The 25,244-nt window shown below is 35.2% G+C and overlaps 2 protein-coding genes across 4 annotated transcripts in view; both read right to left on the minus strand.

Annotated features, from left to right (window-relative positions):
- RABGAP1L (RAB GTPase activating protein 1 like) overlaps window positions 1-25,244 on the minus strand; it is a 686,895-nt gene that overhangs the window by 441,994 nt on the left and 219,657 nt on the right. The window lies entirely within an intron of this gene.
- On the minus strand, window positions 12,263-17,431 carry GPR52 (G protein-coupled receptor 52). The gene is made up of 2 exons (XM_030875433.3): window positions 16,490-17,431; window positions 12,263-15,391 (listed from the first exon to the last, which is right to left on the minus strand). The coding sequence occupies exon 2, from the start codon at window positions 15,168-15,170 to the stop codon at window positions 14,085-14,087; it is 1,086 nt and encodes a 361-aa protein (XP_030731293.1). The 5' UTR covers window positions 15,171-15,391; window positions 16,490-17,431; the 3' UTR covers window positions 12,263-14,084.

Raw genomic sequence — 25,244 nt, forward strand, 5'->3', positions numbered from 1 at the left:
TTGTATAGCATCTTTGTAATTTAGACACTTGGAAGTCTGAAAGCTACAAAATTAAGTATTTTGCAATTAGTAGTCAGGAAGAAAAAGGAGAGGCAAATGTTAAACATTCTTATCAAAATATTATATCACTAAAACTGTTGTTTAGAAGAAATCAATATATGTGGTAAGGTAAGGTGTATTTCAAGTAAAAGGTCTACTGCTGTAAAAATAACAGGTCTAACCTAATCAAAAGGCCTACATTCAGTTATTTCTATGAGCATAAAAAGAACTGAATGACTCCCCTTGGTGAATACACACACACACACACACACACACACACACACACACAGTAAATGTCAACATAACATATGTATAGAAAAGAGTTAATATAGCAGGCCTGAGACTGCCTGTCCTTAGAACAGCCTCCTTGTAAGGCTGGCCCATGGCTAGCTTCTGGAAACTTGGCTGATAAACATTTCCCTACAATCATATAAAGCTTCCCCTAAACGACAAGGATGATTCATTATGCCTGGACTGTTTGTGCAAACAATATGGTTTATGTGAAATATCTGTTGTCCTTCTGGGCGCCTCGGATTCTGGTAGGTGCTGGGTAAAGGATGCCTATATGACCAGCCCCAAGTAAAATCCTTGAATACTGAGTCTCTAATGAGCTTCACTGGTACACAACACTTTGCACGTGTTGTCACAAGTAGCTGGAGGAATTAAGTGTATACTCTGTGACTCCACTGGAAGAGGGCTCTTAAAAGCTTCTGCCTGATTTCTTTTGCTAATTTTGCTTTATATCCTTTTGCTGTAATAAACCTTAACCATGAGTACAACAATACACTAAATCTTGAGTCCTTCCAACAAGACACCAAATCTGAGGATAGTCTTGGGGACTAATGACAAAGATAGTTTGAGACAACATCAATTACCTGGATTTACACATTAAAGATGTTTATCACATATGCAGATGGCAAAAGTTTAATGAATATATTAGAAGATACGATGAAGTTTCAAAAAGGCTGGAACAACTGAGCCAAGTCTAACATGATGAAATTTAAGAGAGATAAAGATAGTCTAAAATTGAGTTTAAAAAAACATGAACTACTGTACATGTAGGGAGAAGGAACATGTAATTAAGTAGGTATGAAAAAGACCTAGGGGATTATTGAAAATAAAGTCAGTATGTTAAATGGTAAAATATAACTATCAAAGATATCTAATTTACTTCTGTGCTGAAAAAAGCAGTATGGTATATAAACCAAGGGGAAATAATAACTCCATTATCCTCTGTTACTGGTCATATCGCATACAGAACATTATATTCATCCATCTAAAGAAGAATATATTAGAGCAAATTCATGAAAAAGCTGGTGATGAGCTCCAAAACCATATTTTACAAGGAATGGCTCAAGACTAAAAGAAGACTAGAGATAGGAACAATGATTCTACTAATGTATACAGAAGGTTCTTGGGTAAAATAGAAATGTTAATTTTTTCTATATAATCACAGTGAGAAGAAATCAGAAAGACATTCATTTCAGCTGAATATAAAAATTATTCTGAATCCAAAGTTACCCCAAAGTGCATTCACCTACATTTAAAACACGTGTTCAAAGCCTACCAAGTCCACTGAATGTGGATTTTGGACGGAAAAATTCAATTAGAGTAGGTAGCTATATTAAATGATGCCTATATTAAATAATCTTTCATCTCTTCTAATGTACTCTTTTCCATTGCTCCCTCATATATACTCTACTAGAAAGGCAGGGGGAAAGGATTTTGATGTAATTTTCAGTCCAACCAAAGCTCAACTGAGTAGGGGAGAAAAGGAGAAAGACCTCAAAACACAGTTAAGCCAAACAATTAAATTGAATTCAACTCAACAAATAAATGACTTAACTGTAATAGAGAGCACTTGATACTCAGCTCAACAAAGAACTGAGTAGCCTATATACAAAGTACTCTGAGGAACCAGGGCAATGTAAAAGTCAGAACGGGGAGAAAAGGTGCAGACTTACAAGCATCCCCTGCTCCGTAGACATCCACAGCAGGTGTGCCAGCTCCAAAGTGGTAAAGCCACTCACTGGCTCACCACAGCTCCAGTCACCACTGTGGGAACTATACCCATGGTTCTGTGGGTTAGAAAAATCCCAAGTATCAAAACCAGGCCTGGGGTTCTCAGCCCTTAAGAGCTGAAGTCTTGATGTCCACATACACCCCAAAGACACAGGCCTCAAAAGTCTGCTTAGGAAAAGATCCTCCCTCACAGAGGCAGAAGAATACAAGGGGGAAAATGTTCCAGGTCTTTCTCAAACACCAATATAGGCAGCTGTGTGGCACACACCACATGCAATGAATAGGCAATGCTGAAGACAGTACCAATAACGAGACAACAGCATTATCAGAATTCAACATTCTTAAAATAACACCTGGTCTTAACAAGGCAGCAACACAGAGTAAATGGTGAGCTAATAAAAGTGAGAAGATGACCTGAGCTCAAAGGCTTTTTTTTTTTTATGTTTCTTTAGTCTCTTTTATTTTTTTTTAACATCTTTATTGGAGTATAATTGCTTTACAATGGGGTGTTAGCTTCTGCTTTATAACAAAGTGAATCAGCTATACATATACATATATCCCCATATCTCCTCCCTCTTTGAAATAAAGAATTTGAGTACATTGGTTTAAATGAGGCTCAGCAGGCCCATCTCAGTTTTAGGTTTGTTTGGTTGTTTTTTGGGTTTTTTAGTGCAAGGAAGAAAAATACCACAAAAACCATATTAAACAAAGCAACCTCTGTAGGGGCTCAGAGGGGATAAAGTGAAAATCAATTCCTTAATTTACTTGTTAATTAGAATTGCTGCTGTCAAGTTTGTGGTGAAGCAAGGTAGGTTGATAGTTACTGGTATGAAGATAAACCGGCTCACTTCTTTTGGAAAGTAATTTGGCAACATGCATAAATAACCTTAAAATATTTTCATGAGTTTGACTCAGTATTTCTCTTTCTTAAAAATTCTAAGAAAATAGGGCTTCCCTGGTGGTGCAGTGGTTGAGAGTCCGCCTGCCGTTGCAGGGGGCACGGGTTCATGCCCCGGTCCGGGAAGATCCCACATGCAGCGGAGCGGCTGGGCCCGTGAGCCATGGCCGCTGAGCCATGGTCGCTGAGCCTGCGCATCCCGAGCCTGTGCTCCACAACGGGAGAGGCCACAGCAGTGAGAGGCCCGCGTACCACACACACACACACAAAAAAAAAAAAATTCTAAGAAAATAATACTAAATAGGGACAAAGTTTTATTTATAAAGATGTTCATAAAAAGTATTCAGTAAAATAGAAAAGTCCTTAAGATATAAATAACTACATTAAAAACTCCTTTACATAGAAGAAGTCCTGGTCCACAGTGGAAAAATGGAAGGGAAAAAAATAATGAAAAGTTGCTATATCTAAGTATATATGGGTAATGGAACTATGGGTGATTTAGTCTCTATTTTTATCCTTTTAAATATTCCCTGTATTTCCTTAAGGAGTAATATTTCTTTAAAAATTAAAAATAAAAACTAAAATGAATCTTGATTGAGGATGAAAAAATGGAAATTAGCTATGTAGAAGGGATGACAATTAGAAAAGGCAGTATTTTGAGATAAGTTTTCAGCAGTTAGCTATAACTTGTCCTTTTATAGAGTCGTGTGAAATTAAAAAGTGCTAATTATGGAAGGGCAAGTTGGTGGATATATAAAGAAGCAGAGACAATAACTTAACACTCAAATTATCTCTATAAGAATCCTTGACGTCTTCCCTTAAAGTCTTCCAGTCCACTGACTATTCCAAAAAAGGCAACAATAATCCTAATAATCCTTCGAGATCTTTCATTTAAAATCAACTAATGGAAACCTGATAATTTACTATTTTTTAACATCCAGATTTACATGAAATTTTCCTTTCATTCATCTAGAGAAAAATATACAATAAATAAATTATTATGGTGTTCAGCCAGACTATATGGGTTCAAATGATGGCTCTCCTACCTCTGATATGGAGAAGTACCTAGTGCATGGAAAGCATATATAACTGTTTGCTTTTATTCTAATGAACCAAATGAAGTATGTCTTCAATAAAAGTTTCAAGATCGTTTATTCATTTTCTCACCCATTTGACTAAACCTGAGGAAAACCAAAATGCTCTGACAGGTTAGTTTAAAACACCTTTTGACATATGACAATGTCAAAAACCATAAAATTCTTTTTGATGTAGGCACTCTTAGCCATGAGTGCAACTATATCCATTAATTTTCTAACATACATTACCAAGAGCCTACTAATAATGTTATATATAAATGCAGAATTATAAACTCTCTTTCTTAAATTTTTTTTTATATTTTGGCCGCACGGCACTTGTGGGATCTTAGTTCCCCAACCAGGGATTGAACCCCGGCCAGGACAGTGAAAGCGCCAAGTCCTAACCACTGGATTGCCAGGGAATCCCTATAAACTCTCTTAAGTCATATACATTTTAGAGTTGCATACAAGTGTGGCTCTTACATAGCTAGATCTTCTGTTTCACTGCCTATTAGAGCACTACAAAACAGGCCTGCTTATTTATAAGTGAATCAATTTTTTCAGACTATAAGGTTATCACTTATTGAAGGAAAGTTTAACAAATGCTTTTGATGTTTGAAAACTACATTCAATATTAAGTATTACTGACTCCACATTTAAAGGTAAAATAATGTATGATTATATACATTAGCAGTTGAATAAAGAGACTAGGAAGTAAGTTTCATATGCAAAGAATTTTAGCCAAATAGGAAAAGGTGGAAATATAATAAGTATGTAGATTAACTGTAAAAGGTAAGAATTAATTAATTAGAAAGAATAGTTCTTTGTTTCATTTAGAGTGAGGTAATCAGTTGACAAACCACTGGAATCATAGAGGAAAACTCAATATCTATGGTTTTACCCATATGCTGGAAATTTTCCTGATACTTGGGTGAATCAGGTTGAAATTAACAATCACTCCTCCTTATGAGATCCTTAGCAATGATAAAAGCACAATGTTCTATTACTGTGAGTATCATGTACCAGGTACATATAATGTCTTATATCAGGGGTCAGTAAACGTTTTTCTGAAAGGGCCAAATAGTAAATATTTTAGGTTTTGTAGGACATAAAATCTCCGTCACAACTACTTAACTCTGCCATTGCAGTATGAAATATGAAGTCAGCCAGAGGTTGATTTATAAATGAATGGGTGCAACTATGTTTCTATAAAAGTTTATTTACAATAGTAAGCAGTAGACTTTGTCAACTCCTATCTTATACTATAGTTACCTATATGTGGTCCATCTATCCCCTATTAGTCTATATGCTCTTAGAGAACTGAAAATCTGTTTTACTTATAAATCTCACTATCTTGCATAGAATTTAGTATAGTCCCTGTATAGTTTTTACACAGGAAAAACCTGATAAATACTTAAGGAACAAATGCATAAATGATTCTATTAATTAAAAAATATCAGGTATACATCATATGATTAGCTTAGTAGCAGACAAATTAAAACCTGCCTGTCACTAAAAAAGCCTTCATAAAGTGAGATGCCTGTCACTAAAAAAGCCTTCATAAAGTAAGATTCATCGATAATCAATGACAAATATTAGGGAAAAACTAGTAGTAGTGGTCTAGGATGATACCTGAGTTGGTAGACTATGTCGTCCCCATGTACAGTCCCTGAAGCTACTTCTACCCATGTTAATATTCTTGTCCTAATCTCAACGCTTATACCTAACGATTTTACTCCAATTAGATTTAATCCATATAAAAGAATATTTAATTTTTAATATACTGCATCCCAAAGTTATTGTGTATTTCTCTCAACGATAGTATGTTAAACACTGAACATTTCCTTTCCTTTCATTTTAGTAACTTCTCAAGTATCCCAAGGTATCCTCTGAGACTAAAGCATCTAAACACATGGCTAAATATTTACGTCAATTCATCTTTTAAAATTAATCAATCCCTCTAATTCTTCAATCTATTGCATTGTTCCTAAAATCTCTCCCTCAAATCCTAGAAATTAGATAATCTGTCCCCTTGCTTGCTTCCCACAATTCAATAAATTATTCTTTGGACTTAAAAGCGTCCAGGAGTATCTGTAGAACCACAATTCATGTCATATAAAACACAATCAATAAATATGTATTGCCCTAATTTGTTGATATGGAATGCAAACATAACTGGTTAATTCAGACTGCAGTAATTTGAATTTTGCAATGACTCATCTTGCAAACCCTTTTAATGAGTACCATAAATTAAATAGTCACAAATTCTCACAAAAATCTTAAACGTTTAAGGCAACAAACTTCAAATAACTCAGTAGAATGCAGTTATATTCAACTGATGCATATACTTTCGAAGGAAAGGTTTCATCTAAGGACATTTATAAGACAATCCTGTGTTAGCCTAATTTGAGTTCCTTTAATTTTTCTATAAACATATTATTTCATTGAAAGAAAACTGAATTATATATTAATAGGGTTTTAGGTAAAAAACCACTAATTCAGACTGTTCTCTCTGATTCCCTGAGTACTATTTTTTCGACTGTACACAAACATATATAGGACTTTATAAAGCACTGTAGCCAGAAATGTCAAAACCTTTTCCATCATAATGCTTCAGAAAAACTCATCCCATTATGACTTCAACAACATCCCAAATCCATTACAAAGAACATTCAGAACACAAAGTGCACAGCTATGACATGTTTACTTTTCAAAAGCAGTTATATGGATATAGTAGTGTGTTTCTGACAATTCTTCATCAAGGTTATAGTTTTTAAATACATAACTAATACAGTTGAATTCAGTCTATATAGCTCTCAATACATTCTGCAGATGTTTTCAAACTGTTAATGTTTTTAAAAGGAGAGATAAATTTTCATTGCCCTCTATGGATAAGAAATTGCTTTAAGAAATATCAACACAATTAGCAGTGCTGAGAATACATCTTATTAAAAATTTCCATGACCTCAAAATCCCACCTTCAACATATAGTCAACCTTAAGGTAATCTTTCCCACTTTAAAAATTAAAAGATAAAAATTTATACGGAATTTTCCTGTATCAACTAAGTCTTCATTTGCTACTCAAGGAAGAAGGGTCAGGTCACTCAACCACCAGCCATCCATAAATACATTATTCAAGAACTTTATCACAGGCAAAACTATTGCCGCACAAGACATATGGTCAGTAGTATCTCTATCTGGTTATGTGATCTTGCGAGGGTCACTTAAAAATCTTATCTCAGATTTCTATATGTGAAATGAGATAGGGCGTACTCACAGAAGCTTTTAGAATACATCTAATTGATAATGACGAAGGCATTTTACATGTTCAAAAGCATTTTAAGCTTTTTCAAATTTTAACGTGCAGCGTTTTTTAATTATTTCTTAACACACTTGATAGGAGAGGCAGGTACTTGTCTCCATTTTCCTCATTGCACACAGAATCATTTGAATATATCTCATATTAACATTCCAAAACTAAGACATTATGGGTAATCTCACCAAAGAATGTTACTTCAAATCCTAATAAGTTTTCTATTAAAAAAAAAAGATGTGTACCTTTAACTATGGCAAAGTAATTAAACACTCTACAATGACTACAAATTGAGCATGCAGGGATTTTTTTCTAAGTTTGTAACATTGGCAAAATCATTATAACAAATACACACATACCCACATGCACACACCTTTATCCTGTCCCACAAATAAATGCTACCACAGGATGTCCTGGACTTCGAAATCTATAAAAGTCAATCAAGGTATAGTCCTCTAATAAATTTTAATAGTTTGTTCAATGATAAGTGTTAAATCACATTTAGAAACTGAGAAAGTAGGGCTGTAAGTGAAGCTGATGATTGAAACAACAGAAGCCATTACAAGATCCATTTAATAATAAAACACTCTAAATGCGAATCTTTAAAATGTACTTTTCCAGGCTTATCTCCAAGTAAATACACCTAAAAATCCAGTAAAGTTTTAAGACCTTGGACATGTAATAAGTGTTTAAAAAAAAACTGTGTTGGGGCAATAGAAGCAGAAGTGTGATAAATCTAATCTTTGGGGGTGTCAAGTTTTTCCGCAAATTCTGTTTGAAGAGAGCAAAAAGTTAAATGCATATTTATTTGTAATTTTTGTTACATTTTAAAATCTAACTTATGGCAAGAACATTTCACAAAAACCTAGGTATACAGAAGTTGATTTCTTGCAAATAAGAAACTATGCTTTATTTTGAAATTGGTAACTTAAAGCAATTCTAAAGACAGAATTTTGAACCATCTTTTCCTTGCCAAAATAATAAAATTAAGAAAAATCCAAATATAATTTAACTTGTTAAAATATTAAAACAAGGATTTTCAGGATTTTTTTAACCTGCTTCTTCACAAATTATATTTTAACCTTAGCAAAATCTATCATTTATAATATCAATTTTACCAATTTACTATTTTTAATTATAAAATTCCTGGAAGAGTAAATGGAATAATAACTGTGAAGAGGCTATTTATTATTATAAAATGTATAATCTAATACCTATTTTAAACTTCAAACTCTATTAGAAACATAAGTAAATGTTTTAAAACTGTATTTTACACAGAGTAAATACACGCACACTTGCTTGTGTCAGGCATAACCTCAGACAAATGCACTGGTCATCTCTTGCTACAGTCTGCACTGCATTCAAAGATACATTTTAAATTTTAAAGAACAGGCTATATAACTTTGTACTTGATTTGTTGTATGTGGGCCTTCCACCTAAAATAATGCCACCACTTTGAATTTATAAAGTATATCTGGGCACTTGTTATCAACATCATTTATACTTGCTTAAGTAGAAAACATAAAATTAAGTAGAAAACAGTAAAATTGGAGTCAAATTTCTAAAGTCAAAGATAAATGTGATTTCTCTTGCATAAAGGAGCATTTGGGGAAGTTTTAGAATTTAAGCAAATATTTCCATTCAATAAATTCTACCACTATGCACTATGTTTCTTGATATTTATCACCAACATATTTTAAAACTTTACAATCTCCAAAACTAATCTGGTGGTCCCATTTACTATAGTGAAGATACTGATATCACATATGCCTTTCTGCTATCAGACATAACAGACTCCTGCTGAATTTATTACTCTGATTTTCTTCACCTTCATAGGGAATCATAAAAACATAGAATAAAAGTTACCATTAAAAAGTTATAGATATGATCTTTGGGGATGGGGGACTGAAAGCAGAATCTTGCCTATCTGTGAAATGCAGTTAACACACCAGCGGGACCCTATTTCCTTAATGCAAGGTCATCCTTCTGTTATTTAAAGATGTGAAAAATGCTAAAAGGTGCCATCAACGGTGCATTAAAAAAATGGTGCAGTAGAAAAGTGGTAGGTGATTGAGATCCCTTTCAGATTCAGCAAATAACACTTCAAACTGATTGTGCTGAAGCAAAATTGTCAAGGACATCTAATATCATAAGCAGAAGGGCATCAAACTTCTCTAAAAATTTTACGTGAAATAGCAAATATTACACAAGTCAGAAACTACATAAACTGTCTTCAAAAGAATATAGTATTGAGACAAAATTGGATAATGTTACTTGTAGGATCAACCAAGCTTTTGTGAAACATCAAAATATTTTTTAAACAGTCAGCATTCTTTTTAACAAAACAATTTTCCCATTATAACGTAAGTAAATGCTCACTGTAAAAAACTTTTAAACAGATTAATAAAGAAGAAAACCTAATCACATCACTTTTAATATTTTAAAAGACAATCATTTACACTATTAAATAAAGTTAAAATATTTTAAACTATAGAGCAAAACTAGCCCTGGATAAAACTTTCATATATAAGAAACACTGAAAAGGGGATTTATATTTTTTTCTTTTCAAGTCATTTTGTTTTCCTTAGTGTCTATATATTTGGTTGATGATTATGCAACTTTCTACATATCCTTCTAATCTTAACATTTTACTCAGGTAAAAGAGCAACTTTTGGAACCTATACATCAGAATAGAGCATCAACTCAGTAACATAATCTCCTGTGCATTGTGATGGTCCTACCTGGACACCAATGATGCTACGCTCAGCATGTTATACAAGCAAATTCCCCACATCTTAATCTTCTCTGTTTATCGCATATTTATAACTTTTTCACATCTAATGATTAGCTTCCAGGGTAGGGAGAGACAGAGGAAAGTCATTTAATTTAAGGCAGCAACATCATTTCTAATCTTCATTATAGAAGATACATGTAGAGCGAATCTATTTATTAATCTTTGTTTCTTCAAGGTAACAGGTACATGACAAAATACCTTAAATTCCATTTTAGTAAATGAGGAAAACTAAAATGTGAAGACAAATGGCAAGATATTCCTGAACAACGCTTTCCTTCTATTGCCAACCCGATGAAAGAAAAATATTTAAGCATATTTAATACAATAAAGTAAGGAGGTAGGTTAATCTCAGAATCATTCCTGTCTCATCCCATCATCTGCTTGATGGATGTCTTTAATCTCAAATGATGTCTTCATGTATAACTATTCCTGGAAAATGAGCTTTCAGAGATTGTGGAAGTTTTCTACATTTAAAAATATCTGAGTTTAGGCCAAAATCTGAGTTTAGACAGGTTTGGGAAAAAAACGCCGTTTTAGAAAACTCTAATTGTTATAAAATACAATTTTCTTAAATTGCAATTAGTGATCTTTAAGTTGTGATGGCAATAAATCTGGCATCCGCAAAGATGATAAAACAGGAGCTACCACATTCCAAATACTTTCTATGTGTCAGGAGCCATGCTGAACACAGAGATTACTTTATCTCATTTAGTCCTCAAATCCAGCCTAGTAGGAAGGTACAAGTCTCTGGATCTTCCTGATGAGAAAACTGGAGACGTGGAACATTCAGTATTTTTCCTAGGGCTAAACAGCTTATGAGGGCCAGGATTTCAGTGCAGGTTTCACAAACTAGTAGGTTATAAAGCCTTCCAACACTATATAACTTTAGAAACAATGCCACAGATAACAGAACCTTTAGTAATAGACTACATCATCATTGTTTGGTTGTCATTTATAACCAAATTGGATAATTACCATAGAATACAATATAATAAGAATAATGGTTATGCTTTCTATTCTTAAAACATATTCATCTAAAAGACAGAATAATTTCAAAATAAGTATTATTATATAAACACATATTAAAATATGTCAAAAGCAAGTTAAGTGGCTTGCCCTAGAGTTGCACATGAAACATTAAAATAAATGAAGAATCTAAACTGAGAACTTGCCTTCTAGAGGCTCTCCTTTCAGCCTAAAACAGAGATTTCCTTCTCCACTCTTCTCCTTCAAAAAACATTTTTTTCAATAAGAAATGTATAGAGACTTGAAAAAGATATTCAATGAAAACTTAACAAAAATGAACAAAAGTAATGTCAAGGGAATGTCATGCCCCAGGGTTTCAGTTTGATTGAAGACTAAACTGGTAAGTGGGGGCTTACCAGATTGCTACTTTAATAAAAGAGATTTTTAAGATCAAGGAAAAAGATATCACAAGGAGAGACCTGAAACGAAAGATTTAAGTGAGAAAAAAAGAAAACTCAAACAAGTTCTGTAGGGAAAAGGTATAGACAGAGGTACAAAGGTCTGGAGGCTTTGGGGGGAAAAGGCAGCACAGCATAATGGTTAATTGAGTGTGAATGAACCTCAACCACTGATTAATTGAGTGACTGACTTTGGATAAATCACTGTTCTTTGGTTTCCCCATCTTTAGGATGGGGATAAAAACAGTACCTATCCCCATGGGTTGTAGTGAGGATTAAATGTTTTCATATATGTAAAACTTCACACAGTGCCTGGCATATAATTATTGTTATTAACTACCATGAGGAAAAGCCAGAAGAGGAAAATGCAATAAACACAGCCTCAGGTTTTCTAACTATACTTACACACCAAACTACAGGATCAAAATCTGATTCCCAAATAATACATATAATGTTCAAAGTTCTATTTATGCCACCTGAAAAGTCAGCAGCATTATGTTTCCTTGAAGTTTGTTTTCCTTAAACGGGTCTGAATTCAAAAGGCACATTTCAACTTATCCAAGATGTCAATGGCAAACGGGATGAGAATTAATGTAAACAACCCAAACCACAAAAATGTGAAACAAATTTTGATTCCCCAACAGTAAACTCTTATTCTAAGTGTTTTATTAAACTGAAGCAAAGTCTGATTTTGAATACGTAGAATACTGTTTTATTCTTTATTTTAAACCTTCCTTACATGTTTAAAAATATACATGGGCTCAGAACAACCTCAATAAAATGATGACATTTCTTTTACTAAAAGACCTCTGAAGTCAAACCACCAGTGTGCAAACATGTTTGGCTTCCAATTTGAAGAGTCATAGGCACATTTCACTAAATGCATTTCATAAAATAAAGAAATAAAAAATGCTGAGAAGAAAAATACTCAGTAGTTTGATATAAATTTTAAAATATCTGTCAGGCAGGAAACTTATGGTAAAAAAAGTAAGATTTAGATGTTTTAGCACTTACACCTGCTTCACTACTAATTTCCCAAATGCTGTTTTGCTACATCTAAACCCCTGACAATTTACTACACAATTCTATGTAGTACACTAAAAAATAAGTTAATTTAATCTCTGAATATGAAAACAGATCATTACAAAAGAAAATACTGACAGTTCTTACCTGTATTTGATAATTAAGTATATTTTATTCTCAGCATCACTAAGAATGCAGCTTGGTCTAATAGAAATATCTAAATAACAACTACACAAAAGTATTTTTCTCTTAAAAGAAGTTTTTGTATATTTTTGTCCAATGTTGATGACTTAAGCAACACTGATCTATATAGTGTGCTAAGAAGACATTAGGCACAGATCACATAATGTAATTTACATTTTCTTTGTTGTAAAAAATATAGTATGTGCAAATGCATTACCATACAAATAATTAGCAGACACAACAATAAGCTTTGTAAATCTAACACAAAAAGGTTAATATTTTACTCTTTAGAAAAAAAAAGGACACAAGTATCTTTAAGAGCAATACCTCACTTTTGAGTGAGTACTCTGCATCTGCATTAGAATTATCTGTGAATTAGCTTAAAGAAAAACAAAGCTTAACTATAGCCCCTGCAAAAAATAAAAAGACACCACTTTGGGCACATGAACTAATTCAAAAGAAAACAAATAAAAATGTTTCCCAAAGCCATTAAAAATACTTAACACAATATCTCAAACAACCTATAGAATGCTTTTTTGGAAGGAATAAATCATTCAACATTATGACTTTTATATAGTAGATTCTTTCATTAGCTAAGACACTTCTGGATTAAGGTGCCAAAGGATGCAGATCAAGAAAAATGGAGAGGAAAAAAAAAGCTGTTAGGAAGGAGGAGGGAGCATAATTTTACCCAGAAGAAACAAAAATACTGTTTCTTTTTGTTCATAGCAGAAATTTTGTGCTATGGATACTATAAAAACACAAGCAAAATGGTTGTGTGGCAGGTAATAAAATACAATGCTTACTATGCATCCTCCATGGAGAGACCGTTTAGGGATTGTAGATAAGTGAGTTTAAACAAGTACACTTTGATGCAAAAAATTATACTTTACCACATATATAATATGTAGCATTTTTCTGTAAAGGACAATTTATGTAAGTAATTTCCACAAACACAAAGAGAGTGAGAGAGACAGAGACAGAGGAGAGAGTCCAGTCCCAGAGAGAGACAGACGCCAGGGGCTTTGCTCATGCCCTGTGGAAGATCTGAGGTACTTTTCCATCCTCAGTGTTTGATTTTGCCTATTACTGCACATTCATACTCACACACTACAATTATCTCACGAGATTACCCTCTACACATCCTTTTCTTCAGGGTTTTTTTTTTCCATGAAAAAAAAAACCTTTAGTCCCTTCCTCTCATAGTCAACTATTCTAGTAAATATTTCTCTAGTGGCAAATTTCCAGATGAAGCAAGAATACAATCCCAAACTACTGTCAGACTACATTTGATTTACTGTGTGGTTTTCTTCAAATGGAGCAGGAATTAGCCCGTTTCCTAGGTTGGGGGTCTCGTGCTTCCTGATCCTTCACACACATACAAGACGTGCACATTGTCTCGGACAGTCTTCGGAGGCCTAGCCGGAAAACACTGTTGGAGAGGCTGTATATTACACAGTTACAAAAACTATTACTTATAGCAAGCCAGGTTGTTAGGAAGGACAGTGTTGGATTGTCCAAGACTCGGGAGCTTTCTAGAAGAAAGTATATGATATACGGGAGCCAGAGCATGTAAAACACACTGGTTATCCGAAACAAAACCATGGCGTAGCGACGGTCAGGGCTATGCCCAGTCTCTCCAGAGGCAGCGACTTCGTGGCTAGGGAATCGGGCCCTCCGGTCATTTATCTCTTTGGTGTGCTGCCGGCAAATTGTGAAAATGTGGAAGTAAGTGAAGCAGACAACAAAGGCAGCAGGAGCATAAAGTAAACAAACAATAAAGCCAGTAAAATAGACACTGGTGAGCCAAGAGGTGGCACACCATTCAAAAATGTCACCGTGGTAACCGGGTTTCCCCCAGCCAAAAAAGGAAGGCAAGAAAATTAGGCAAGAGTAGATCCAGATTAAAACAATGCAAATTCTCAGGCGACAAGGGGTGACCAGTTGATTGTAGGAAAGAGGCTTGGTAATTGCAAGATAGCGATCCACACTTATGCAAGCAAGACATGCCATAGAAACACTTTTTAGAACTGAGATGATATATCCAAAAACCTGGCAAGTCAGTGACTCGTGGATACCCGTGGAGTAGTGGAGAAGTGAGAGAGTAGGAACCAAGCAGGTAACTCCAACGAAAAGATCAGCATATGCCATTGTCTGAATGAAATAGCTGGTCGTATAATGGTGTAAGAGTGGAGCACAGTGAAAGACAAAGATGACCGTTAAATTCCCAGCAATGATTAGAAATGTCAGCAAGACAATAACAACTGTCTCGAAGATGCAGACGTCCACCGCACTGTAGTGGCCAAATCCAAGTGGGCAAGAGTGACGTTCGGACACATTCAAAATGCCACTGCTCATGTTCAGGATCCTCCATTCAGTCCACCTGGATTCATTCATGGCTTGGAATTAAAAGAACCTGCAGCTCTGGCTACAGCAAGCAGGTGCCCTGCCTAGCATCTGCTAAACTCTGCCCATGAGTGTCTCAGAATCAGCTTCAGTAGACAGTGGCAGCGCTTCTGTCACAGCTGAGCATCCCAGGGAGTACTCAAGTCTCTTCATCAGCCTCAGTGCAGCAGTAACACACCTCAGCTTTGGGAGGGGGGAGGAAGGGGGATAAGCTAGAAAGGAGGTGAAAAAAAGGTCACCGATTAGCTTCCTCCGGTGCTTTCAAACAACTTTTTGCAGACACAAGCCACTTCTAGAGAAAATGGACTTTTCAATAATACCTTGCACTATGAAAAATTAAATCTGTAAAAGAAAAAAAAGCAATTGCCAAAGGAAGAAAAGCTCTTGTGGGCCGTTTGTTCTCCTCAGAAAGGTAGTTTCTTAGGGATCAACTCGAAAGAGTGAGAAAAAAACCTTAAATAGGCTCAGGCTTCCTGTTTCATCTGTCAGGAGAAATGGATTCATATTGTAGAATTTAAATAATTAAGATCTCAGATTTGGTTGGAAAGCTAAGAAAAACTTCATTGTGGCAAAGTGTGTCTTTGGCTCAGTTCAGGGTTTGATGCTGGTGGGTCAATTTTATGATCCATTTCTCTCTCTTTTCTCTCAAAAGCTAAGAACCCCCTTCTCCAACAAGATTAATTCTAAAAGACTCATCTCTACTGGGGCACAAAGGAGCAGAACAGCAGTAATGGACTCCAGATTGCCCTGTAACTCTCATAAGAGAAAAAAAGCATACTTCCAGTAGAGAAGATAATACACAATGGGTCAATACTGACAAAATATGAAAAACTTCTGAAGTTTTAATTCTGCGTGCATTTTTTGTAAGCATTCAGATGAAAAGAGTTTTAGTCCATTACAGTTCCTGGTGCTACCACCAGCATCGTAATTTATACTCCTTCCTTTTCAAAAGGAAAATAAAATCATTTTTGCTATTAGTTTCAGCATCAATAACTGAAAACAACCTTCATTATCTGATACACCACCTTCCTTATAATGGAGCATGATCATAAAATATACAGCTCAAAGTTATTTCTCACCTTTGCAACCACACCTATATCTCACAAATATGTGTAAATATATATGAAATTTAGACAACAGAAACTTTCCTATATGCTCTGAGCTTCTGACTAGAAATGCTGCCATTATTTATTACTTAGGTATTTCTAGTAGGCTTTCTAATCTATATTGCTATACCTTTTCTGTTTTCATTAAATGATTAACACATTAAATCATTACTTCAACTAAACCTTTTCAAAGTGGAAAATTACCTTGTTTGTTATATTTGCAGTTATATAGCAGCCATATGTTAAGAAAATGCCTCTTCTAGTTCTGTGTTCTATTTTGAGCAAGTGCTCAATTAATGCAGGGGCCATTAGATAGGTTATAAGATGTTCTTGTTTTAAAATACTTCTAAAGCATCAAGATGAGTTTAAATCCTAGAGTTTGAAATACTGAAAGACTGGCAGGATAGAATCCATCCAAAATGCTTCCAAGGTCATTCTGATATGAGGTTAACATTTGTCAAAAGTCTTTTTTAAAGTACAGGCATTTCAGAGAGTCTCTTGTCAGTCTTTGCTGTCATACCTTTTGTAGAAAGAACATGCGTTAGAAATAGAAACATTTCCTTCAGGAACAATGCAGGAGCTTAACAGAAAGCATTCTTCTTAAAGTTATTTTCTTGTGCACCACCAAGGCATTCAGGGAAGTCCTTCTTCTTTTATAATAATAGCCACAGGATATTCCTCCTTGCACATTCCTAGTTTCACTTATCACAAAATAGTTCTTGTTACAGGAATAAAACAATGCTTCTCACCTACATTCACTCTTATCAGCTGCTAGGCTGGGCTGCTTGATTCAGAAGTCCGATTTACTGTGATGCAGTTACCGAGATGCTGTCGGTGTATTCCTCACAGTCTCTCAGTATCACTGCCTCCACCTGAACCGAAGCCCTGCTCCTCCTCCTCATCCTGAGCTGATGCAGAACTCACCATCAGAAAGGTGACTCGGTCCTCCTGCCCCAATCAACAGCACAGCCAATGGCTACTGCAGCTGAAACTGTCACTAGGTAACAGTTGCCAGGCACATGCAGGCTTATAGACTTACTCGGCAAGCTCCGATCAAGACTGACAAAAGAACACAGTGGAACTGACCGATCCTTATAACATATTAATGACATGTATGAATTTCTAGAGGTATTTTCCTTATAGCATGTGTAAAGATTATTTCTTATGAGCAGGACAGAAAAAAAAAAAAAAACCCTGAGATACACCTTTAAACCCTGTAGAGAAACTACCACAAGGTACTATGACACTAAAAAGTCAGCAGTAATCTAATGCTCATTGGCAGAAAAAACCTATTAATTATTAAAAATCGTCTAAGTCTTCATGAACTCAAGTGATAGAGCTACTATTTTTACTCTTTAAAATATATTTTGATTAATAGAAGTTATTTTGTAATCTCTCCAATCCCTGCCACACCCACACTAAATTGCTGAATCTGATGTATTTAACTGTACAAACAAAGCATTGGAACTAACACTTCTATACTAAAATCTATTTGCTGGAATATTTAAGATCAAATATGACCTCAGACGAGAAGACATTAGAAATAAATGAATGAATGCTTAATAGAAAAAGAGTCAAAGAACTTTGTCATACAGTGCTTGAGCTACTCATACCCAAGTCAGAAGAAAGTAATTAAGCTCATTTATATAATGGAGGTTAAAAATATTTCCATTTGGGGCTTCCCTGGTGGCGCAGTGGTTGGGAGTCCGCCTGCCGATGCAGGGACACGGGTTCGTGCCCCGGTCCGGGAAGATCCCATATGCCGCGTAGCGGCTGGGTCCGTGAGCCATGGCCACTAAGCCTGCGCATCCGGAGCCTGTGCTCCGCAACGGGAGAGGCCACAACAGTGAGAGGCCCGCGTACGGCAAAAAAAAAAAAGAAAAAAGAAAAGAAAAAAATTTCCATTTATTTTGACTTACTATAGACAAACATTCACTATTTTAAAAATATTTCTTATGGGGTCAGCAATTTTCTTAAAGTAACTTAGAATTACCTTATACATTATTTCAGAATTGAATCAGGAAATTTGAGATGAAAATGGATAATCAACACTTAGAGCACATTCTATGTGCCAAGCATTATGCTATATGCTTTACATTTTTGTCTCAATAAAAATATTAAATCTCTATGAAGTAAATACCCATCATTATCATTTTCCAAAGGAAGAAAGTGGGTACCTAGAGAAGGTAAGTATAACTTGCCCACTATTACAGAGCCATGAAACTAGGAATGAAACAGATCAAAATTGTCATTCTTGGGCTTCCCTGGTGGCTCAGTGGTTGAGAGTCTGCCTGCCGATTTAGGGGACACAGGTTTGTGCCCCAGTCCGGGAGGATCCCACATGCCACGGAGCGGCTGGGCCCATAAGCCATGGCCGCTAAGCCTATGCGTCCGGAGCCTGTGCTCCGCAATGGGAGAGGCCACAACAGTGAGAGACCCGCGTACCGCAAAAAAAAAAAAAAAAAAAAAATTGTCATTCTTAACACCATTTTGATGAACTCCTCCTTCATTCCCTCTTTTTTCCACTAGAGCAGCTAGTCAGGAAATGTCTAAGAAGAATTATTTTGGATTTCAAAAAATGATTTCTAAATAATAATAAATAATAGATCTATTCTTTCCTCCATGTTGAACTGCCTTTCAGGAAGATCATATTACTGTTAAAATCTTCAGGGGGTTAGGTGGAATAAAGAATGGAAGCATATTGCTCATTACCAGAAAAGTGTATGAAATAAGTTAGAATAACAATCTTAGAATGAGTACCATATTGAGATTTGAAAGTAAATATTTAAATTTAATATAAAAAGGCTAGAAAGTCCTATTTTACAGGGAAGCATTTTGACTTTTAGGGTTACATAAAAGCATGGAAATCAAACAAGATTCTATTTAACTAAAACTCTCTTTCACAATAATAATAAATATTCAAAATAAAAATTACAGGTGATAAATATTCATGAATGTAGACAGTTAAATACGAAGCTTTACTATAAAACCGTTGAAAAATAAAATGCTATTAATTAAAGCTACCTCATCACCAAAATAAAAAAAGAAATCCTTCTAAAAGTATAGACTGTGCATTATTTTTCAAGTTTTGAATCATAATATTTTTTAAATCAGAGAAATGGCGAAAAATATCATTTAGGGAAATTCAAATACTAGATTACTTTTTTTTTAAATTAATTTAATTTATTTATTTATTTTTGGCTACATTGGGTCTTTGTTGCTGCACGTGGGCTTTCTCTAGTTGCGGCGAGCGGGGGCTACTCGTCCTTGCGGTGTGCAGGCTTCTCATTGTTGTGGCTTCTCTTGTTGTGGAGCATGGGCTCTAGGCGTGCGGGCTTCAGTAGTTGTGGCACGCAGGCTCAGTAGTTGTGGCTCAAGACTCTAGAGTGCAGGCTCAGTAGTCGTGGCGCACAGGCTTAGTTGCTCCACGGCATGTGGGATCTTCCCGGACCAGGGCTCGAACCCGTGTCCCCTGCGTTGGCAGGCAGATTCTTAACCACAGCGCCACCAGGGAAGTCCCTAGATCACTTTAGTTTGACACATTTATTTCCAACAAATAATCACTGATAGGGATTTGAGTCTAAGAATACCGTAAATAATCCCTAGTTGTACATGCTGCCACAGGTATATGATAGTATGAGAGGGAGAGTTTAAGAAGCAATAGCTTTGACCCACCAAGCTTCCTTCTTTTCTTCTACCAACTTCAAAAAGAACAGTTTCAGGAGTTCAAACAAGATAATTTTCTTCTTTTCTGAGACTGACATTTTTTACTAGCCCCTCACTTTTCTTCCTTTCCATCCTTTTTTCTGATCTGATTATAATAGAAACTAATTTATAATGTGAAGCTCTAATAACAAGAGCATTAATATCATATTTACACAGCTCATTACATAAAGCACTCTTTGTTTTTATATTATGCATAATTCTCTTCATTTTAGGGGTCATTAGGTGTTTTATTTTTGTCATTCTTATTAGTCATTATCAACCACCCCCCTTCTCCTTTCAACTGTTGAACACTAGCTGTGAAATATCTAAGAGGAACCATTATTTGGAATTACTTCAGAATTACTTCTAAGAGCTAAAACTGTATAACTTCTTGAGATGATACATCACAGATGTTTAATTTTTCATTTATACCTTAAATATGTTTTATATGTCCTTTTATATGTATCAATATTTCATTATTAGTCATCTAAGCAACTCAAGCAACTGCTCAATAGGATCTAAATAGCAAAGCAAGAGAGGATCGTTAGCCACCGACGGTAAATAGGATAAACAGTAGGCAATGATGATCAAGGAGAAATGAGCAACCAACATTGTAAAAAACAAATATAGGGTAAAGTAAAAGGTTTTCTAAAGGTACAAAAAGATGTATGGATTCAGAATTTATTTCTTCAACTATTCCTCCCATCTGTTAACTTTTCTCCACCTCCACTACCCTAAACAAACTAGCACCATCTTGTGTGTGAACCACTATAGTGGCTTCCAATCTGGTCTTCCTGAGTGGTCTGTGGCCTCTCTTCAATCCATTACGTGCAAAACAGGCAGAATAACCTTTCCCAAATGCAAATGAGATGATATCACTCCCATTTAAAATACTTCAGTGGTTTTACACTGCCCTTAGGATAAAATACTAACAGGTCCTATAAAATGTGGTCTCCATATATCTATTCAATCTAACTTCTCTTCTACATTATTTAGGATTAGCTAAACTGGCTCTACCTCCCTCCACTCCACCCTTCCCCCCCACACACACACATATCTGCTATGCTCCTTACTGCCTCAGGGTATTTGAACCTGCTGCTTAATATGCCATCACATTTCTTTTAGTTAATTCAGATACAATCTTCAGGCTTCAGTTCAAATACCACTTCCTCAGAGGAACTGTCCTTGAATTCCCAGATTAGACCAGATTCCACACATACCGCAGTTTATAGTATATTTTCGTTCAGTTTTGTCTTCCTCACTGGATTGCAAGCTCCATGAGGGGAAGAACATCTGTTTTGTTCCTCATTATATTTCCAGTGCCTACACTACAGTGCTGGGCAAAGAATAGGAGTTGAACAAATAAGTGTTTAGTATAATGTTAATATAAAAGCATACCAAATAGCTTGACGAGTCTATAAAAAGACAGAAAAACACTAATAACCAGTTTTGTGAAGGTCAAATATGCAAAGTTCCTTGCAATCCCTTGTATGACATACAAGATTCACAAGAAAGCTATAAAATACCTGACCAGATTGCAGGGGGAAAATAATTAGCCTCCTAATATATTCAAAGTAAGCACAATATTATTCATCTATACCTCTACCTAAACCCAATTCAATATGAATATGTGACTACTGATTTGAAAAATCATATCTAGCAAGAGATAATGATTACTTACCTATCATTTTAAGAATGTCAAATGCTGCAAAATGCAGTGTCAATGTATTTTAAATGTACTATCAAATGTAGTTTTAAAGCAACTTGGTCTAAGTGCTAAGGAAAAAATAAACTCTCTAAAGTGGGACATGTTAGAATCCACTATTTCATGACCCCTCAAGAGCAGAAAACAAGTTTGTAAGTTAACTTAATTTTATTATGAGGCAAGTTATTAACAATTAAAAATATTTAACAAATGTTAAGTTTATGGCACTACAGAAGAAAACTTCCTCAGCCTAACAAAGATACTATATGGGAAAGCCTACAGCTAACATGATATTTAATGGTGAAAGAGTAAATGCTTTCCCTTTAAAACTGGAAACAAGGCAAAGACGTCTGCTCGCACCACTTCTATGCACAATGTTCTGGAGGTCCCAACCAGTATAATAAGCAATATAAAAAAATAGTTAAGCAATACAAGAAAAGGATGACATGATTGTATACATAAGAAATACGCCCGCCCCGAAATCCCATTAGAACTAATGAGTAAATTTTGTCATAATACAAGGTCAGTATATAAAAATCACTGCATTTCTATATACTTGCAACAAACAATAGTAAATGAAAATTTTAAACAATAAACTATTTACAACAGCCTCAAAACACAGAAAATATGAATAAATTTAATAAAAGACATGTATCCTAAAAACTATAAAATGTCATTGAGAAAAATTAAAAGGTCCTAATGGAGAGATATGTCATCTTTATGGATTAGAAGACTCAATATTGTTACGAATATTTGTTTTCCTCAAATTGATCTACAGATTTATTGCTATTCCAATTAAAATCCAAGTAGGCTTTTGGTAGAACTAAGAAGTTGATTCTAAAATTTACATATAAACACAAAGGACCTACGATAGCTAAAACAATCTTGGGAAAAGATTAGAAAAAAGTTGGAGGACTGGTACAACCTGATTTCAAGACTTACTATAAAGCCACAATAATCAAGACTGGCATAAGGACAGGCAAACAGATGACTTAAAAGAATAGAGAGTCCAAAAATAAACCCATAATTGCCAATTGAATTTCAACAGACTCTAAAACAAGTCAAGGTGAAAAGGAAATTTTTTCAGTAAAGGGCACTAGAAAATTTTGAATATCTGGAGGAAGATAAACTTAGACCCCTTTCTCATACCATACACAAAAAATTATTTGAAATGATCACAGATCTAAACATAAAAAATAAGTTATACGTAAAATTAAAATTCTGCTTTTCAGAAGATGTCATTAAGAAAATCAGTAAGCAAGTCAAAAGACTGAGAGAAAATACTAGTAAAACATATATCCTACAAAGAACTTGTATCCAAAATACATAACTGACTCCTACAATTTGTTAATAAAAATACAAATAAGTCAATCAAAATGGAAAATACAGACACAGACACTTCACAAAGGAAGATATACAGATGGTCATTCAAGAAAATGAAAAAGTGCTCAGCATCAATAGTCATCAAGAAAAGACCAAGTAAAATCACAATGAGATACCACTATATACCCATTTGAGTGGATACAATTAAGCCACTGATAAACACTAAATGTTGCTAAGGATGTAGAACAACTGAAACTCTCATAAATTGCTAGTGGTAATGTAAAATGGCCCAACTTGGAAATTTTTGAAGTAGTTTGGGAGTTGCTTATAACATTAAACAAATCTGCCCTATGACCCATCAATCCCATCCAATAGAAACAGAAACATATATCCGTAAAAGACTTGTATAAAAATGTACATAGCAGCTTTATTTTTAATAGCCCAAACCTAGAAACAACCCATACATCCATCAACAGGGGAATGGATGAACGGGAATGTGATATGGCCATACAATGAAGTTCTGGAACAGGCAAAACTAATTTTTGATGAAAGAAATCAGAACATACTTGCTTCAGGGGTGTGTGTGTGTGTGTCTGTGTGTGCGTGTGTGTTTACTGGTAAGAGGTATAAGGAAACTTTCAGGGACGATGGAAAGATTTTCTATCTTAATAGCTGTGGGTTATATGCATGCATATGTGTTGAACTCACCAAAATGTTCACACTTAAGATCTGTGCATTTCACCCATATGTAAGTGATAGCTGAAGAGAATGATAAAGATGATTGCATTTGCTTTTTTCAAGTGTCCCCATTTCAGTGCAACACCATCAAATTAGAGACCTAAATTACTCGAGTGCATTTTAAGGCATTGCCAGGAAATCATAAATATTGATGTTGAAAAAGAAAAATATCAGAATCCTCAGAAGCAAAGTCCCACCAAGAATAAGGGCTACTGAAATGTCTAAAAGAACAGATACTGCTGGACAGAATAAGTACATTTAGCCCGTGTCTACTTTCACAGTCTCTCAATCATTATACCTGACTCATGGCTCACTGTTTGTACTCACAGACACAACAGCCCAGATGCAAGTGAGACACTGAGTGAGAAAAGACTTCTTATTAAATGCCAGTTATACAATACTCTGAGACTGCCTTAGCTAGCTGGGGCCTAAGACAACTGTCTGAGAAAGCAAAACCTTTGAGAGAATCCACTATCTTTAGTCAATCACAAAGGAAAATGGACAAAGAAAATACTAATTTATGGGGATGTTTAACTCTTAGTGGGGGAAACCCTCAAATACAAAATATATACTTAAAATCAAATTAATTGGTCAAAAATAGTACGCAGAACAATAAAATAAAACCATGCACTGTATGATCTTTCCTTCCATTTTCCCCAAGTTATGTTATTACCTTTAATAAACATTTATTTAGTTTGAAGACTAGGAAAGACTGTGACTTAAGAGAAGAAAATGTAGGCTTTATAATGAGCCAGATTTGGGTTGGCACTGGCTGTAGCACTTATTAACTGTGAGGCCTTGGGTACATCATTCTCTCCACATGTCTCAGTTTCCATCTGTAAAACTGAGATAATAATACTTAACTTCTAAAGTTGGTTATGAAAATTAGTAATTAAAAATAAACCAGAAAAAGCATATAGCAGTTGTTCACTCAAAGCTCACTGATAATGAAGTTAAACATATTCTTTACTATCAACAGGTTTTTTGTTTAGTCATTTCTCCTTAAGAAACCACACCCACAGTAACCTGTTGAGATTAGGAAATTTAAAACAATACTTTCACTTTTCTCTTGAGTTGCCAACTCCCTCAACATTCCTTTTAAAAAGTACATTCTTAAAAGAAACACACTGGGCTTCCCTGGTGGCTCAGTGGTTGAGAGTTTGCCTGCCGATGCAGGGGACACGGGTTCGTGCCCCGGTCTGGGAAGATCCCACGTGCCGCGGAGCGGCTGGGCCCGTGAGCCATGGCCGCTGAGCCTGCGCGTCCGGAGCCTGTGCTCCGCAATGCGAGAGGCCACAACAGTGAGAAGCCCACATAAGAAACACATTATCTGAACCTGACTACACACCTTAGGAAATTTATGTGATTAGCAACACAGTAATATAAGAATTACCAAACCTTGGGCCATAAAAATCTCAGTTACATGGATCCTGCAATTCCCAGATAATTGAAGGTTTCTCTTTTATAATTTTTTAAATTTTGTTTTAC

This window comes from Globicephala melas, chromosome 1 (genome assembly GCF_963455315.2).
Source record: "Globicephala melas chromosome 1, mGloMel1.2, whole genome shotgun sequence".
NCBI lineage: Eukaryota > Metazoa > Chordata > Mammalia > Artiodactyla > Delphinidae > Globicephala > Globicephala melas.